The following is a 19,059-nucleotide window of genomic DNA, read 5'->3' as shown; positions in this document are numbered from 1 at the left end:
AAAAAAGAAACCGAATTTATTAAATATATCGTTAACAGGTCAGACATACTAGAAAGAGAAGGAAGAGAAAGATCACCAAATACATGATTACAGAAAAGCTCCTAGAGGTACAGAATTGCTTTGTTGTGTACATCTGCAAAGGTACAGCTATGTAAGTTTCAATGTACTGAACTCCAAATTGCCACCCATAAAAAAGGCTTTTCTGAACGCATAATGGGGATGGTGATGGCCGCAGCACCTATAGCCTTTTAAAAATAAGTCTATATTAAAATGTAAAATTACAAAAACACAACTGTAAGGATGTTATCAGTCTGTAAAGAAACACAAATTTACAGAAATGGCTTTCCTAATATTTAAATCACGCTAATCATTTAGCAGATGGAGCTCCAAAAAAAAAAAAAAAAGAATCTGCATTTCTTGTTTTAACATCTGGAAGAACAAGGCAGGGAAAAGATGCAACATAAAAGATAAAGAGTGGGCTGGTTTGGCTCACATGCGCATGCTTGTGTCCCTGTCCCACCCCACACCCCCAGCCCAAATGTAGTCTGTGCAATCATGCGTTTTAGGTGTCCTAAAAGGAGCAGGTCGTCATATTTTGCGAGTTAACAGCAAGCCGGGCATATTACTGTTTTGTACTTGCACTTCTGGCTCTAAGTATAGACGAGATGAATTACAAGTGAGAGACCACCGGAGTGAACCCCGCTCTATCACTGTGCTCTTGACTCTATTTAATATTTCAAAAATGCGTTTTGAGCGTGCCCTGCGTTCCTTTATTCATTATGAATTAACACATGCTGTACTATTCAGACGAAAACGGACTACTTATTGTTTTTTTGTTTTTAACTGCAGTACATTTTGAAATTAGTGTAGGACTTCCTTCATTGTTTTATTTATATTGCAAGAACCTCACTATTTATAGCAGAAATTAATGCAACATTTCAACAATTTATTATGAATAGCCTTTTCTCAAAAACCCCAAGAAAAAGTGGGTACAAATGGCAGTAGGTAAACCAAACCGTGTGTTTTAATGAATGATGATGGCCAATGAGTGAAAAACAAATGTAACGTCACCGCTAAACTGATTATGTGCTCGCTCGGTGAATGTACTTCTTTTCTAGAGCCACTGCTAAATGGATTGTGATATTCTCTCGGCGACAGCATTTCTTTTTCTGCATGCTTTTTGGTAGTCCTGGATAAACACGAGTTGATGGGTACAGGAAGGTAATAAGAATCAGAATTGTTTAAAGGCGGTTAGCATAGTGTTCAACTGATATGAAGGCCACTCAGCCCTCAGAATATTATGACTGATAGAGGTGAAGGAGGACAGGTCAGTCGAAGGAGATCAGCTGTGCTTCTCCTCCTCCTCCTCCCTGCTGTGGCAACTGCTGCTGCTGCTGTTGGGGGCCTCCAGGGGGTGGCATCTAGAAAACACATCACAAGAAGAGCAATCATCAAAATACTGAGAGTGTAATATTAATCTGTCTGACCACAATAAATGTATCCAACTGTGTCAATGGCACTTCTGGACACTAACCAGCATTTGTGGATGTAACTACGTATTGTGTCAATTGATAAAGGTTTGCCAAATTCTTACTGAGCCCATACAGTTGTATTACTTATTGATGGTGATTCTTGATTCAGTTCCATCAGAATGATTGAAAAATCACAGCCAGTCAGCTCAGACTTGCATCCTAGCCCTTCATAAACTAAAAATGTATCCACACTCCTTCAATCTTTAATTAGCTATTCTAATTTGTGACCTTCTGATTATAGCAAAACAAACCACTCAAGCTCTTCCTAATTCAAACTGTGGCAGCAGCACTTTGCTTTGCACTCTTACCTGCTGATACATAGCCTGTTGTCCAGGAAGATATGCTTGTTGGGGAGGCATATTACTCATGCTGGGGTCCTGAACCGGCAAGGCAGACATCATATTCTAAAAATATCAAACAGACAGATATGTAAAACATGAAGCACAATTATCTGAAAATACTTACACTGCCAAATTTTTCAGTACTATAAACAGTTTTATCACATATAAAAGGAAAGCACCACTTTAAATGATTAATCTACCACATGCACTATCCATGTAAGAATTGCCTTAAAAAGAATATTTTTTATAGTATGCTGGAATATCATGTGCAAAAAAAAAAAAAAAAAAGAGAAGGAAATCTTATTCACCATGCCTTTAATTCACCTTATTTTCTTTTGCCAGGTCGACCAAGTCACTTATTTGACCCTATGAACATGTTTCTGTTATACAGGATGTCCATAAAGTCCGTGTGCAATTTAAAATAGTTGTAACTTTGAATGTATATGTGATAGAAAGAATTCGTATAAAGGATTAGAAAGCTTAATATATCTAGTTTTGTTTTTGTCTTTAGAAGTTTTACTTTTGCCGTATTTGGGGAACTGAAAATCCACGAGTCTGCTGAACATGAAAGAGATTCTCCCAAAGTTAATGTGTGGTGTGCTTTGAGACATAGAGCCATTCTTTTTTGAAGAGCGTGTTGTTAATGGTGATAGCTATTCAGAAATGCTGCAAAATTACCTTATTCCTCAACTTGAACAATTAGGACTGATAGAGAATACAGTGTTTCAACAAGATGGTGCTCCTTGTCACTTTGCTTTGCATGTTAGATGGTTTCTACATGAGAAATTCCCTAACAGATGGATTGGAAGAGGTGCACCATTTTCTTGGCCTCCACGTTCGCCAGATTTGACTCCACTGGATTTCTTTTTATGCGGGCATGTGAAAACGAATGTTTATTCAACCAAACCTTGATCTTTAGACTTGTAAGCTAGGATAACTGATGTGGATGCTGAAAACTGAAATACTGAAAATCAGCTTGAAAATGTTTTCCGAGAACTACAGAATCGTATTACCCTTTGTATTAGTAATGATGGTGGACATGTTGAAAATGAACAACAATAAAACGTGTTTCTTCTTTCTAAACCTTTTTACAGATATCATATCACATATACTTACAAAGTTACAATTATTTTAAATTGCACACTGACTTTACGGACACACCCTGTATACACCCTCAATACAGTAATCCCTCCTCAATCACGGGGGTTGCATTCCAGAACCCCCCGCGATAGATAAAAATCCGCGAAGTAGAAACCATATGTTTGTATGGTTATTTTTATATATTTTAAGCCCTTACAAACTCTCCCACCCTGTTAATATTATTAGAGCCCTCTAGACATGAAATAACACCCTTTAGTCAAAAGTTTAAACTGTGCTCCATGACAAGAAAGAGATGACAGTTCTTTCTCACAATTAAAAGAATGCAAATATATCTTCTCTTCAAAGGAATGCGTGTCAGGAGCAGAGAATGTCAGAGAGAGAGAGAGAGAGAGCACGTGAGAGAAAAGCAAACACTCAAAAAATCCATACGTGCTTTTGGGCTTTTAAGTATGCCGAAGCACCGTGATAAAGTGGCATTTTTTAGAGGAGCGTCCGTATCTTCTAGGCAAACAGCCCCTCTGCTCACACCCCCTCCGTCAGGCACAGAGAATGTCAGAGAGAGTGAGAGAGAGACAAGCAATCAATCAAGCACCGCGCGGGAAGCATATTGTATATCATTGAGGAGTTTTAGTTAATACGTAATACATGCTCTGATTGGGTAGCTTCTAAGCCATCCGCCAATAGCGTCCCTTGTATGAAATCAACTGGGCAAACAAACTGAGGAAGCATGTATCATAAATTAAAAGGCCCATTGTCCGCAGAAATCCGCGAACCAGCGAAAAATCCGTTATATATATTTAGATATGCTTACATTTAAAATCCGTGGTGGAGTGAAGCCGCGAAAGTCGAAGCGCGATATAGCGAGGGATCACTGTACTTCTAGCTAGGACTTTAGAGAGTATCTTTACATCGTTATTTAAAAGTGATGTATGATGCACATTGTAATAAGTCCTTAGTTTGCTTAGGAAAGACTGTAATTAGAGCTTGACGAAAAGTTTGAGGTAGAATTGTATTGTCTCTCACTTCTGTAAATGTTGCTAATAAAAGGCCAGCTAGCTTAAATGAGAATTTTTTATAAAATTCGGCAGGGTAGCCATCAGGGCCTGCTGCTTTCCCACTCTGAAGTGAGTTTATAGCATCTAGTAATTCTGAGGTTTATCCAATTCCTCTACACTGACAGTATCTAGTTATGGTATCTGTAATGCATCCAGAAATGCATTAGGCTGTGTCTTGTCTTGTTTAAACTCTGCAGAATATCAGGAGTTATACTAGTCTCTAGTATAATTCTATTCTATTTATCTAGAATTAGAATTGCAAAGAGTATACCTGTCGTGACTTTCCTAGTACTTAAGGAAGGAAATGTGTTGCAGACCACTAAATATATTTCACACCAATGTCAAAAGCTTGTCAAGGAAGCTATTACCTGCATGTTGTAGGGCTGATAACTCATTGGAACAGACTGAGATCCCATGTAAGCGAGGCTCGTGGACTGCGCTGTCTGAGGTATAGACGGAATGTTCTGAGACTGAGATGCCACATTCTGTAAACGGAACAATAAAATAATGAATGACATAGACACATATACAAATACACAAATACACACACGCCTGGAGAAATTACTTTCAAATTTGCAGTATACTTTTTAAATTTAATCAATATTTTAAGGTCTAAATTACAACTTTATTTTCTTTAGAAGAAACAGAAATCATGGACTTGCCTGGTACCCTTGTGTTGGTGTTGGCTGATAACTTGAATAAGCAGGGCTCGTTGTAGGCACTGCCTGCCCCTGCTGAGCGGTCTGTCCAGTGGAAGCTCCTGGCTGATACATGTAGGCATTCACCATATTAGGATCTGGAGATGAATTTAAGCCATGATTTAATGTAACAGGTACTTCTATTACAATAGACACTTGTTTCACAATGACTATCTCCAAGAATTTATTTAGGTCATATTGAACAAAACCAGTCATGTTTGAATATTAAGATGTTGATTATTCTTGGATATTATTCTGACATAGAAAGACGTCACCTTTTTTCAACTGCATTTGAAAATAATTGTATGTGTCATTACTTAATTGACTCCTTTGGCTAGTTACCCACATCTTTTGAAGGCCGGTTATACAAGATATTTTTTTTTTTGTGTGGCCATTCAACAATAATAATAATACAAATAATACATTTATATAAAGCTTTCCCATAATCAACAGCACTGCCACTACAAATAATACATTTATATAAAGCTTTCCCATAATCAACAGCGCTGCCACTACTGCACTACAAAATCTTGGTTTACAAAGACGTAAGCACTAAGGGGCTGACGGTATGGCCAAAAAGTCGTATCACTGTCTAAATAAAAATTCTGTTGGTTTCGTAACATACTGGTGTAATATATTTCTTTATACAGGGCGAATCAAAATTATGTTAACATTTGAATGGTGGAAACAATTTACTCACAAAACATACTTCATATGTGCAAGATGATCTACAGGGAAGTCTCAACCTGTTCGCCATCATGTTCAACACATCAACCATATGTGGCACATAAATTGTCCACAAAAATAAGTATATACATAGCAGTACCATTATTGTTAACATAATTTTGAGTCACCCTGTACTTTTCAGACCGAAACTAATTAATTTAACAAATAAAGAATGTCATTACTGATTAAAGTAATTAACACAGAGGTGCCTTTTATCTCTTGAAGCGCTTGCTCACACTCTGCTACTCAAACAAATTCGACTGCAGGTATTGACCTCTCTTGATCTGGTTAGAGCACAGCTTCCCCCTTTCTATGTCTCCGTCTCATTTACTTCATACTTCGCTCACTCTCTCTTCCACATACAGTTCACATATACGTTCATACACAGACATTAAGGCACCAATATAAAGACACAAAATTTTCTGTTTCTTTTTGCATGCACATTGTGTTTTAAACATGTTTACAGTTAAACTAATTTCTATGCATAGCAGTAAAACCATTTTCTTCTCAAAATCTATACTGCAAGAAGAACGTTATCTAGTAAACTTGTATATTGCCCTCCAGCAACCACAAGTACCACATCTACCAAGTAAACCCTTTGGAACTGGAAAACTATGTCTACACTAGTCACCTAAAACACATCTGACAAACCATTTTATGTTCCTTGTTATTAAATAACATGGCTTTTGTAGATTTGTAAAATAGAAACATACCGGTAGCTGAGACAGGCATTCCTGGATATGGTGTTGCCCCAGACTGTGCCGACTGATTCATGTAGACAGCATGCATGGGAGAACCTTCAACTGACCCAGAAGGGCTGAAAGTAGCTGGGTAACTGGTGGGACCAGACGGCTGGTACATCACACCAGCAGTGGTTGGCAATGACTGCAGCTGTCGAGGGGATACAGTTTAATTAGCCATGATGAATAGCTTAACTTGTTAAATATGCTTATTAGCACAGGACTGATAATATTTTTAAAGCTCAATGCAATACAATTTATTTTTGTAAAGCCCAAAAATCACACAAGGAGTGCTACAGTGGGGTTTGACAGCCACACAGCCTTGACTCTCTAAGAAGATAAGGAAAAAAAATCCCAAAAATACCCTTTTAGGGAAAAGAAAATGGAAGAAACCTTGAGAAAGGCAGTTCAAAGAGAGACCCCTTTCCAGGTAGGTTGGGCGTGCAGTGGGTGTCCAAAAAAAAAAAAAAAGGGGGTCAATACAAAGCAATACACAGGACAGAACACAAGTAATCCTCAATACAACATAATAGTGCAATAGAAATATTACAAGTACAGAGCAGAATTCAACAGTAGATAATATTCCATAATACAATATGAATATATTACACAATGATATTCTTAAAGCTTGTGTCATGAATTTGTTTTTTATTAAGCTGAGCAACAGGAAAACTGCAGACAAAAATAAGAAAAAAAAGTGTTTTTTTTTATTTATATATCAAAAACATTACTATTATTTCTTACAATAATGATCTTCTTCTTCTTTCGGCTGCTCCCACTAGGGGTTGCGACTGCGGAACATCTTCTTCCATATCTTCCTGTCCTCGTCATCTTGTTCTGTTACACCCATCATCTGCATGTCCTCTCTCACCACATCCATAAACCTTCTCTTAGGCCTTCCTCTTCTCCTCTTACGTGGCAATTCTATCCTTAGCACCCTTCTGCCAATATACCCAGCATCTCTCCTCTGCACGTGTCCAAACCTACGGAATCTCACCTCTCTGACTTTGTCTCCCATCCGTCTAACCTGAGCTGACCCCACTAATGTCCTCATTTCTAATCCTGTCCATCCTCGTCACACTCAATACAAATCTTAACATCTTTAACTCTGCCACCTCCAGCTCTGTCTCCTGTGCCACCATCTCCAACCTACATAACATAGCTGGTCCCACTACCGTCCTGTAGGCCTTCCCTTTCATTCTTGCTGATACCCGTCTGTCACAAATCACTCCCGAGACCCTTCTCCACCCATTCCACCCTGCCTGCACTCTCTTCTTCACCTCTCTTCCACAATCCCCATTACTCTGTACTGTCTGTACAAGTATTTAAACTCATTTAAACTCATCCAGCTTCGTCAACTCTACTCCCTCATCCTCACCATTCCTCTGACCTCCCTCTCATTCACACACATGTATTCTGTCTTGTTCCTACTGACCTTCATTCCTCTCCTCTCCAGAGCAGATCTCCACCTCTCCAGGGTCTCCTCAACCTGCTCCCTACTCTCGCCACAGATCACAATGTCATCAGCAAACATCACAGTCCACGGGAACTCGTCTGTCAACCTGTCCATCACCACTGCAAAGAAGGGCTCAGTGCCGATCCCTGATGTAATCCCAACTCCACCTTGAATGCATCAGTCACTCCTACTGCAGACCACACCGCGGTCACACTTCCCTCATACATATCCTGTACCACTCTTACGTACTTCTCTGCCACTCCCGACTTCTTCATACAATACCACAGCTAATAATACCAACTCAAAATTTATTAAAATAACTTTTTTACACTCAGGTTGTCATTATTTTATACACCATCATTTGAGACAATGCTAGCTTGTAGCGAGACAGATAGAGGAGTGCAAAGTGAATCACACCTGTGCGTAAGGAAGAGAGAAGGCCGGCATCTGCGCTCTCATCTGAATGGTTTGTTTTTGCTGCTCCAGACGCATCTGTCTTTCTTTTTCCTGCTCCTGTAGTCGCTGAATGGCAAGCTGCCTCTGCATCTCCAAATACTCCTGCAATTAAAAAAAAAAAGGACATGAAGTAAATCTACGAGCATTTGCTACAAATTATTTGTAGTAATTATCATGCATTTAAACAAAAAATTTCAAATGTAAGCATTTTTCATTTTAAAATGAGTTATCTAAGTACATGAAATAAAATTTGTAAAAGCCTGCATTAACAGTTCGCGCTTCTTTCCCAAACCTTGACTATTGTCGTCGTCTTAGGTCATTGTACCCAGTGAAGCTCAAACATCCTCAAGTACACCGAGTTTAGCAGCACAGAAGGGCACATCAGATGTACAAACCTGCTTTTTTTGCCTCATGATCTCAAGTTTCTGAGCAAGCTGGATCTGTCGCTGACGCTCTGCTTCTTCTGCAGCTTTGCGAAGTTTGTCACGGTGTTCTTCCCTAAGGGCATTTAGAGCTCCACGGGCATCACGAATCTGGGCTAACTTGTCTTGCAGTCCTTCGTAATACACTATAAAAAAAATCAAATAAAAAAATAAATAATACTGGATGGATGAATGGATGGATGGACAAGAGTGTTACAAGTTTTTCCTCTACCCGACATGATGGCATGGGGTCGGATAAAGGTGGTGTAAACAATACATTCTTATTACAATACCATACAGGTCTGCCTATGAACAGGTCTCTGAAGAAAACTAGACATGCAGAAACCCAAGCATCATGCCACAAAAATATTACTTTCATAATGAATTCCTGATAGAATATATATTTTTTTGAGACACTTAAAAACATACATCTTTTTTCGTCAAGCTGGTTAAGCAGGTCAAGCAGTTGAGGATGCATATTATTGATGGACTGGAAAAGCGATAACACAGCACTGTCGTTGGTAATGCTTCTCCCTCGCATATGGTTACTCTTCATGCGATTAACAAAAGTGGTGACAGCGTTCTGAAGTGCTTTAAGAAACTGCTCGTGGTTCTCTTCCGACTCCCCATTCTGGTATTGCTGCTGAAAAATAAAACACCATTAACAGAAGTAATAATGCAGGACACAACAAGCAAGAAATAAACATAATCAGAAGTAGATTCATTTAAATGGGACCCACTTGAGCACATTATAGAGCCTCACAGTATGAAGCGTACAATTCAACTGAGAATTCACTAAAATCACCAAAATGGAAAGTTATGTATAGAAATAAAATAATGTACTTAATCTGATAGTTTAGCAAAATAGCCATAGAGGGACCCTGTTTTAACACACATGCACCCAACCCCATTAATTAACTTTGAAAGTGTTTATCGTTTCATTGGCTGCATAAATATATGCTAGGTGAACATCAAAAATAAACAAAGCAGTATCATGTTTCTGTTGTTAGTTAATAATAATGCAAAAATTATTTTTATACAACATTATAGCACAAAATTACCTCTACAATGTTGATAGGAGGCCCTGGCTGGGTGTCTACTGGCTGGCTGACAATGACTGGTTCGGTCATAGGTGCAGGTGCTGATGGTGTTGGGCTTTTCCGTACCTCCTCCTGTTTCTTTTCCCAATAATTTCTATTCAGGTAACGTGCAAGCTAGGAGATATAAATAACTAAATTTACTTACAAAGTTATTTATGTCTTTAGGTATAATTTTTTATTATAATAATAAGAAACAAAGTCTGAAAAATTACTTATACTTTTGTCAAGTACCAAACTTTTAAGTAGTTTATGGCTAATTAGCAACATAAATAAAACAAATCAGGCCAGGCAGAACTTTGGAGCATTAAAAAAAAAAAAAAAAAAAATCTACTGAAGTAAATGCTTAAATCTACTGTGACAGATGTTGGCATATTACTTGATGCTTCTTACCTCTGGGTCGATTTCTTCAGCAGCTGGAGCAGAGGAATTCTATAAACAGTCAAATATGTACAGTACGTCATTATCAAAAACTAAAAATAAAGTCAACATACCATAAATAACTGTGGTTCATTTTAGTTTAAATTACTTGCGCTTTGTGATTTAAGGTACAGTAATACCGCTTCACTGTCACTTTTTAGATAGTTTAGAAGTTATTTTTACAGAAAAACATTTCAAAGTATTAGGCATTTTTGCAGTATGTTCATTTATCGAAATTATCAATTCAAGTTTCTGCTTACATACAAAGCTGAGTTACAAACGTAGGTTGAAATGGAAGTCATTCATAACACAAGGGCTATCTGTGTGTGCTTATATATATATATTATAATAAAAAAAATCTTGGATCAATATGTGATCTTCTTGGAAGACACTTTAGCGTCCTACGAGAGATACTTTACCATCACGCGAGACAAAAGGACAGCTGCAGTACAGGCTTTTAAAATGAGTGACATGCAACGCGACAAGCAGAACATGCAACTTGGCAGCGGCAGCAGAAAGCCAGCAGGTAATCCATCCGCATCTCCTTAGTATGTGTTCACCCCCCTTCACAACGCGAGTGGCAGAGATGCAAAGTGGCTGGAGCGTAGCGTGCCCCGAAGGTTGGTGGGCAAGCGAAGCAAGCAGGGGGCAAAACCCCTAGTGTGTGTGTGTGTGTGTGTATGTATATGTATATGTATATGTGTGTGTGTATATATATATATATATATATATATATATATACTCAGTCTGAGTCCCGACCTGATTGTATGGGTGGTTACCTACCAGGTAACACATGTGGTTGGTCTGCCATTCGGCAAACATCCACCACAGGGCCCTCTTTCAGTTGTGAGAACAGATCATGGAATGTTGCATAGTTTACTGTCAAATAATGCAAAAGAGTACGCAACACGCGTTTCGCCCTAATTCTGGGCTCATCAGGTGTACAGACTCACTGCTCCCCTTGCGGGGATCGAACCTCGGATGTCAGCGTCAGAGACGAAGGCCCTTTACGCTGCGCCACGGCGTGTGGTTCGTTTATTTGACAGCCTGTAGATTGGAGTAATTATATTCATAGTCTGAGGCCCAACCTGATTGTGTGGGTGGTTCCCTACCAGGTAACGCATGTGGTTGATCTGCCATTCGGCAAACATCTGCTGACGTACGAGGTTCGATCTCTGCAAGGGGAGCAGTCAGTGTGTACGCCTGAGGAGCCCAAATAAGGGCGAAACACGTGTTGCATACTCTTTGCATTATTTGACAGCAAACTATGCAATATATATAATATACACACATGCTTGTTTAAAATTTTGAAACTAATCTTGTATATAAACGTCTACGCATGGAAGTGTGTCTGTCTGGCCCGTGAGAGGTGGAGTTGGGATAAGGGCTCCACCTCCGAGAAGCGAGACCAGGATGTTGGCAAAACGAATCCTTCTAGAATAGTTCTTTTCAGTTACCTCACATCTCTACATTTCAATTTTTTTTTCTAACGATTTCAATAGTTTTTACGACCCTGGTCTTTTTACAGCACAGGCTTACACAGCTAGTATATTATAATCATCTTACCACAGGGGAGGAATACAAAGTGCTGACAGGTGGAGCAGAAGAAGTGACAGGAGTGGGATCAGCTTTGGGGTATGTAGAATAAGAATTTTTCTGTCTCTGTAAAATAAGAGGTTAGCATTAACCAATAATTGAAAGAACAAAATAAATGTTGTGTGCACCATTACAGAAGTTTCAGCAAAAAAAATATAAAAATGCTAGAAAATAAAAAAAATAAAATTATTTTACAAAATAAAACTAAAATTACCCCAACCCTCTCAACTCTTCAAGTTTAGCATGCATGCAAATAAACACTTCAAGATAAATGTAGAATGCAAAAACCTGCAATTCATACAGACCATTCGTTCCTTTTCTTCTGCTTCAGACTGAGACAGGGCGATGGCGAGCTGCAATTCTTCCTCCTCCTGCAAAGCAGTTTCATCACGCTTTGGCGGCAACTAAAAGTATAGTAAGTATAGTGTAATAATCTAAAGCAACACAAAGGATTTCAGAGCCTTTATACAAACTACTATATACATTTTTGGGAAAAATAATTTCTCCAGAGATTAGGTTTATATTAGTAGTGTAACAGAATAAATACAGCAATCAAAATGCCATTAGGGCTTTATCATTATTTATTTAAATATATTAAGAGTTTTAAGAAAATATATGTGTTCCCTGTCAAATGTTCTACACCACTTAATTTTTTCAATGAATGCTATGAGATAAGCAGGCAGTGTGGCACAGTGGTTAAGATTTTGGACTTCAAACACTCAGGTTGTGGGTTCAAATCCCATTTTTGACACTGTGAATGTAAAGTAATTCCCCCATTGGACTTCACAACTGTTAAGATAACATCTTTAGCACCAACAGCTGCTGATGCTGTGCATCCAAACATTTTGTGCAGTTATCAGTCAGTCTCTCTCATTGTGATAAGGAACTGTGGTTCATTGCACCCTGTAGTGACATTTGTAGGATGCCCAGGGGGTTCTGCTGCAATGGGGTTTAGGTTGGCACTCTGACTAGTCTTTGAGTAATAAACATTGGCAGACTAACATAAAATCAACATGCAAACAAGCAATGATTTAAAATTTTTAATAAGTCATTTATATACGTTCAGTCACAGCAACTTTACCAAAAAGAGCCATTTCACTGACTTTTTGTTTCTTTTTTAGTGTTGTAAAACTGTAGAAATTCACGCTGTGTAGCAGTTAATATTTACACTTTCAACAATGAATCTTAAACTTCACTCTGTTTGGTAGTCTTAGAGGAGTTTTTTTTTTTGTCAGCCTGAATACCAGCTCTGTAAATTGTTAATATTATCACAGGAGATTAGAGTTTAAAATGTTTTGATCTTTGGGAAGTTAAAACTTCAAGTTAAAAGTTTACATTCAAAGTCAGAGGTCAAATATCACAGGCTACAAAAGTCTGCTATTTCTGCAACCACTGAATGGTGCTTTTGTTTTATTTATTTATTTATTGTCTCAACCTCTACCAGTATAGTATTTTACAATTTTAGCTTATTTTAATTTCCTAATTCTTCAAGGTTGTTCCCAATTTTTTTTTATCCCTGGCTAAAGAAAATGTCCTTTTACATGAATTTATTCATTTATAAATGGATGAATGGGCTTTAAATATGAATTTTCTATGTTATTTACGAGAGGGGCACAAGGGCAATGTAAATAAATATTAGTGGGTTGTTTCTCTACCTAATCCATCAAGCATGTCTACTTTTAGACCTGAACTTCACAGCACATGGAGTTCCCAAGTTACCAGGCGCTATTGTGTTCCTATTCTGTGCTAGAGAGGCCGGATGGCCCTAATTTTAATTGTCAAGCCTGCTGGCTAACGTTTTTGTTTTATTTAAACTTGAACAGGGCTCCCCAATTACTACTGTGGACTCCTTGCATCCTTTGGGTGATTAGAAATATAAAACGTATGACATATAAAATAAAGTCATTCCAAAGAGCATGTATACTCAGTACTGAGAGACCAAGAGCAGGTACACGGACTGAGTGAAGTCAGGCAGCCGAGGACCACATACTGTACGTCCGCTGTGCTTTCAATTTCAAAACACAAGTGTATCAAAGTAAGGATAAATGTGCACATGTCAAAGTCCCTGATACTCCACTCACCCAAATCTAGAACATACAGTGGTACCTTGAGATACAAGTGTCTCAATGTGCGAGTTTTTTGAGATATAGGCCGTCACTAGGTCGTTTTTTTGCCTTGAGTTACGAGCCAAAATTTGAAATACAAGCCATCAAAGAGCTTGTCGCTGCACAATTCAAGGAACTGACGATGGAGGAGTTGACGGAACTACAGACGCGGCAACATACGTAGGTTTGCAGGAGATTGGTATTGCGGGGGAGGCTAGACATAAAGGAAGTGTTGGGAAAAAGTGTGGGAAAAAGTTTCGAACTTTAAAGAAAAGAAACACCCTGAAAAAGTTACAACTGATCGTGCAGCGGTGGTATTTAATGACACTTGCCTAACTCATTTCAGAAACATTCTAAAGGGGAGGACTAAACAAAGCTCCTTGGATAGGTTTCTATTGAGATGCCTTGAGAATGACAGTGACGAAAGAAAAAAAAAAAAAAAAAAAAAACTAGTGAAGAAGAAAATTAAGTTAAGAAAAAGTGAAGTGAAAGAAAAAACATTACAATACACTAATCGGCTTTGCCAACATCTGTTTATTTCTTTAGATTCTCTTTTATGAATTAGGTTTTATTTTGCTTGTATACTATATTTGTTCATTATAAATACATTTTTCTTATTAAAATTGGGGTGATTTTTTCAGAGCTGGCACGAATTAATCTCATTTCAATTAATTTCAATGGGGAAAATTGATTTGAGATACAAGCATTTTGACTTACAAGTTTAATTCGTTCCATGACCGAGCTCGCATCTCAAGGTACCACTGTATTTATGTTTAACTTCAACCTGATTTAGTTTCTAAAGCCATTAATCACAGACGGCCAGTAGTGCGGTTCACCAAAATTCGCCAAAGCATTTTTCACTGCAAACTTGCTAGGTTTGCTGACAACCTCAGGCGCCACATTTTTCTTTGACAAATACACAGCGTGGCTGACTTAGATTCACTACCCAATCTGTGCTACCTGCCCAACTTGACTTTCACACATGCATGCTGTAAGCGCACTCCTCCTCACACTTCATGGTACTGCCCAATCTGCTTTGTGTTTGCGTGAGTAACTTATGCCATACACATGCATGTGTGATGTCACTACCCGATCAGAACTCCTGCCAGATTTGCATCCTACAAGCCTTTAAACAAACTCGTAATATTTTCGTTTGAGGGGTACATTAGCGGAGCATAATGAGAATTTTATGAAAATACTTTGTTATTCTGCATAGATCCATTGTAGATTTTATCATCACTGCCGGATTAAGCATATTGTGCTCCTTGCATTGTAGCACATATGACACTGATCCCTTGCATAACAGTCTCCGTGGGTTTGTGTTAATCACAGTGATTAGCACTCAGGAGATGCAGAAAGAGAGAGAGAGAGATAAACAACTCTGAGTATTGTGGACTCAGAATATACGGTGGTATAGCAATTAGCACTGCTGCTTCACAGCTCAGGTCACATTTTTGGCCACAACAGTTAGTGCAGCATAAACGCTTCCCTAGTCCTCGGGGACATTTAAAAGACCACACTACCCCATTATAATCCAGTCAAAACCAGTTCAGTTTCTCTTTCCACATTCACTTCAATTCATTTTGCCTAGTTTGGAAAAACTCCCAAATATTTCAGTATTTTTACTGAACTTGAGGCAAAGTGAATTCAGTAGGGTTCACTCATCACTAATGGCCACTTCTGCCCCATTTAGTTACTATTTGTAAAAAAATAAAAACAATCTTTTTTAGAAAGAACAGAAAAATATGTTGAGTCTGAAAAAGGCACGAGAGGCCCCAGTGTTACATGTTAACTGCTGTATACCTGCAATATATGATTACCAGTATTATGTGTCTCCACTTCATGTATAAAGTAATAAATGGGCTTTGTATTCACAAAAAGCGGAACTCCATGAGAACTGTTACATATTTAGCATTCTTAAATCAAATGCAACTAACCAGTAACTGAAAATATGCAAAGAAAAAGTCTTTACTGCTGTGTAGCAATCCGGCAGAATTCCTAATATACAGCAGCGTTAAAAAGATCTATTGACCGATTTTGTTTGAAAACTGAATGGGTATAATGTGAAAAAGCATCAAAAAGCAAAATGAAAGAAAAGGTTCAATTTGTGACATGAGTAAATGCTATTCTACACTATAAGCCATTATAAATTTACTTTTGTTAAGAATTCTTTGTTATCTCTCATTGGCAGGACATTTAATGACTCTGTATCCCTTCAAGATATCAGTATAGAAGGCCAATTCTAGCTTTAGGCTGTACCCCTCAGGTCTATGAACAGACGAGCTACTTACTGAGCCATCGACCACTACCTGTGACTGCTGAGATAGCGGGCTAGTCAAGTATTCAGGTGGCAGCTCCGAAGGGGCTGTAGCTTTTCCTTCAGTTTTTCTGAAAAGCAGGAAAGCTTTGTTATAATCTTTCATCTGTTTAACCTTAAAATGTGTAACGTCCTGGTTCATTAAAATATACATGCAAAACTAGGAAATAATTATTAAATGAAACTAAACAAAGCAAAGCTAGCTTATTTTGCACATTTATTTATTTTTATTCTCAGAATATCGCAGGTTTATGCAGTCAATGTCCGTAGTCGAAAAGGAGACAAGCAAACGAGGTCACAGCAAGCAGATTTCACTTTAACCACACTAGCAAATTAAGAGGGAAACTAACTTGTTGAGCTGCTCGTAGCAAGGCTCACAAACCCGGACTTCTTTCTCAATTCCAAATTTAGGAATCGTTGAATATTTAGATGAGCATTTTCCACAGAAGATCTGACCGCATGCTCGACAGTGATGCTGAAAGAAAAGAAAGGAGAAAGAACAGTTAGAAATTCTGCTTGGCCACTTTTCTTTTACACTCTGCTAAGGGGCAATATATTTGTCCATAAAGTTTGCTAAAGATGTTTACCTACAATTACACAACTAACAATGAGAACTGGTTAGGGATATTTAGGCGTAAGAAGTGCAAATAATGAATTCCAAAAAAATTTAACCGTTCTTCTAGGCTACATATCTCTTATATATATTTCTCTTCTGGTTCGTCCTGCTTCCTCTTCAAAACCGGTCCCGTCCACACACAGCCGACACAGCATTTCTCGATTCCTATTCGTCCACTTCCAAACCCTTCCCCATGCTACCTGCGGCTCCTCTTCAAAACCGGTCCCGCCCACACGCAGCCGACACGGCATTTCTCGATTCCTATTCATCCTCTTCCAAACCCTTCCACGCACTGCCTGAGGCCTCCCATACACCTTGCTATTTTCATTATACTGCGACGTTTGTTTCCTAAGCCTTTGTTATAAAATGAACGACAGTACCTTCTCCGTGGACGGGTTTTTGTACAACGTCATCTCTATTCCGGAATCTGGCAACTGCATGTTCCTATCAGTAGATTATTTCTTAACACAAATGGTTGACGATGGCAATGCACCGCTTTCCGTTCCTATTATTACACTGCCGTATGCTACGACGGGTGTCGGCTATCTAGTTATTTTACAGTCTTAACACAATTAAGGAGCTCGATATTAACAAGTCCAATATATTAGCAGTAACCAAAATGCAAGCTCATACTCTACTTAGCAACAACCGGGAGGGTGGGGTGTTCGGGGGTGGGAGGGTCACGAACCAGAACGGTTTTGGGGGCTTTGGCTTTAGAAAGTTTTGGGAACTCCTGAACTAGATGACATAATCAGCCTACAGAAAATGGGTGGGGATTTATGTTTAATAATAAAGCAGCTTTTTAAAGTATGAAACTGAAAAAAGCGGGAAAACTGCAGGTGGCCCTAGAAAGTTGCATCAAATTCCAGACAGTAAAATAATTCAATGTATTTCATTAAAATAAAACTATTGCAGTAAAAAGAACCTCCCCTTACCCAGAGTACCCCATGAAAAAATGTTGGTCTCCAAAGTAGTCTATTGTCTCTACCTCACCAAGCTGAACGTGTGTCCAAAATTTTGTTGAGATTGGACCAAGGGTGTGAAATTGTATAAAGAACACAAAGAACTTTGGATATAAGATGTATTTAGGTATACAGCTAGGTACAGTACATTAAGTATTCATAATGAATGTATTTATTATTTACCTTTCTTGTTACCACACCAAATTGCACTCTACACCGATGGCACTCCTCTGCATCAACCCATTCAGGTGCCTAAAGAAACAAACAAATCACACTGGCTAAATTAGGTTACAATATTAAATGATTACTACCAAGTTAAGTTATTAAAACAGTAGAACAGGCCATCCAGCCCAAAAAGGCTCGCCTATCTTTCCAGCTGATTTCTCCAGAATTACATTAAGCTGGCTGTACAGATTCTGCCAAGTTCTACAATCACAGCAAGAACTGGACAGGTCCTCCTGAAGAGACCAAGATAACCTAATTGTACTTATTTAACTTTGTACAATCAATCAAGTGTTATCAATTTAGCATTCTAGAAAGCTGGATCTGCTGCAAAAGTATTTTTCTGCCAACATTCAGAGCAAACATTAACATTTGGAGGATCACAAACACAAAACTCTATGCAGTAAGAGTTAAAAAAACATTGCCAGTAATAAAAGAGGATACTGTAATTACCCTCTCGGCTGCAAACATGGCATCACTCTCTTTAAGTTCTGGAAAAACGTGACCTGAGGAAAAAAACAAATTGAATCGGAGTAGTCTTGAGGAAATTGTTTAAAAGATGTACAAAAGTCAAAACAGAGTATATAAACAACACACAAATAATACTGAATATTGATAATAATTACCATTAAGAATATTACAATAATTGATCTAATGTGTTTTTTTAGTTATGTATCTTGTAAGATGCTGGCTGTAGTATGTAGATTAGGCAAGAGTAATTAGTAATCCCTCTTTCCCAATCTTGTTTTTTGTTATCTATTATGCATAGTTACCTTCCACTTTCATTATCTGATAGGTGTCCTGAACCACTTTATATTTGGGCTCATTGCGGAAAGCATGAGCCCAGGCCTGGATCAAGTAAAGAATCTTATTTCTCACATTGGGCTCCGTCTGTTTCTACACATAAAAGTTATATAAAAAAAAAAAAAAAAAAAAAAAAAGAAATAAATAGGTGAACATAAGACTTGTGATCTCAAGCTCTTTACAAAGAAAATGACAAACTTATACTAAAAATGCAAAATTTTAGGAACAAAGAACAAAATGAAATTCTGTCAAAATTACAATTTGCATCTAAGGAAGTCTCCATCTAAATGAAAATACTGACCAGCTTCACTTAGGTATCCATGCCACATTTCAAAATTCAAAAATATTTACAAGTGAAAAAACCTGGAAATGGGAAACTAAATAAACAGAATT

The 19,059-nt window shown here is 38.1% G+C and overlaps 1 protein-coding gene across 4 annotated transcripts in view; it reads right to left on the bottom strand.

Moving 5' to 3' along the window:
- The window catches only part of hgs (hepatocyte growth factor-regulated tyrosine kinase substrate), a 27,748-nt gene continuing 8,689 nt past the window's right edge, over window positions 1-19,059 (bottom strand). Inside the window, exons 6-22 of one of the 4 annotated variants that reach the window (XM_039739448.1) lie at window positions 18,636-18,759; window positions 18,316-18,368; window positions 17,824-17,892; window positions 16,413-16,537; window positions 16,037-16,133; window positions 11,946-12,044; window positions 11,611-11,706; window positions 10,018-10,056; window positions 9,589-9,741; window positions 8,957-9,170; window positions 8,501-8,673; window positions 8,067-8,207; window positions 6,167-6,344; window positions 4,692-4,825; window positions 4,398-4,514; window positions 1,841-1,936; window positions 1-1,421 (exon numbers count right to left, since the gene is read on the bottom strand). In XM_039739448.1, the coding sequence (XP_039595382.1) occupies window positions 1,329-1,421; window positions 1,841-1,936; window positions 4,398-4,514; window positions 4,692-4,825; window positions 6,167-6,344; window positions 8,067-8,207; window positions 8,501-8,673; window positions 8,957-9,170; window positions 9,589-9,741; window positions 10,018-10,056; window positions 11,611-11,706; window positions 11,946-12,044; window positions 16,037-16,133; window positions 16,413-16,537; window positions 17,824-17,892; window positions 18,316-18,368; window positions 18,636-18,759 (2,001 nt within the window). In that variant the 3' untranslated portion in view covers window positions 1-1,328. The remainder of the gene's footprint in view (window positions 1,422-1,840; window positions 1,937-4,397; window positions 4,515-4,691; window positions 4,826-6,166; window positions 6,345-8,066; window positions 8,208-8,500; window positions 8,674-8,956; window positions 9,171-9,588; window positions 9,742-10,017; window positions 10,057-11,610; window positions 11,707-11,945; window positions 12,045-16,036; window positions 16,134-16,412; window positions 16,538-17,823; window positions 17,893-18,315; window positions 18,369-18,635; window positions 18,760-19,059) is intronic. The other 3 variants (XM_039739449.1, XM_039739450.1, XM_039739451.1) reach the window with 3 other exon arrangements.

This window comes from Polypterus senegalus, chromosome 17 (genome assembly GCF_016835505.1).
Source record: "Polypterus senegalus isolate Bchr_013 chromosome 17, ASM1683550v1, whole genome shotgun sequence".
Taxonomy (NCBI): Eukaryota; Metazoa; Chordata; class Cladistia; order Polypteriformes; family Polypteridae; genus Polypterus; species Polypterus senegalus.
This window is presented reverse-complemented; position numbering and strand designations above follow the sequence as displayed.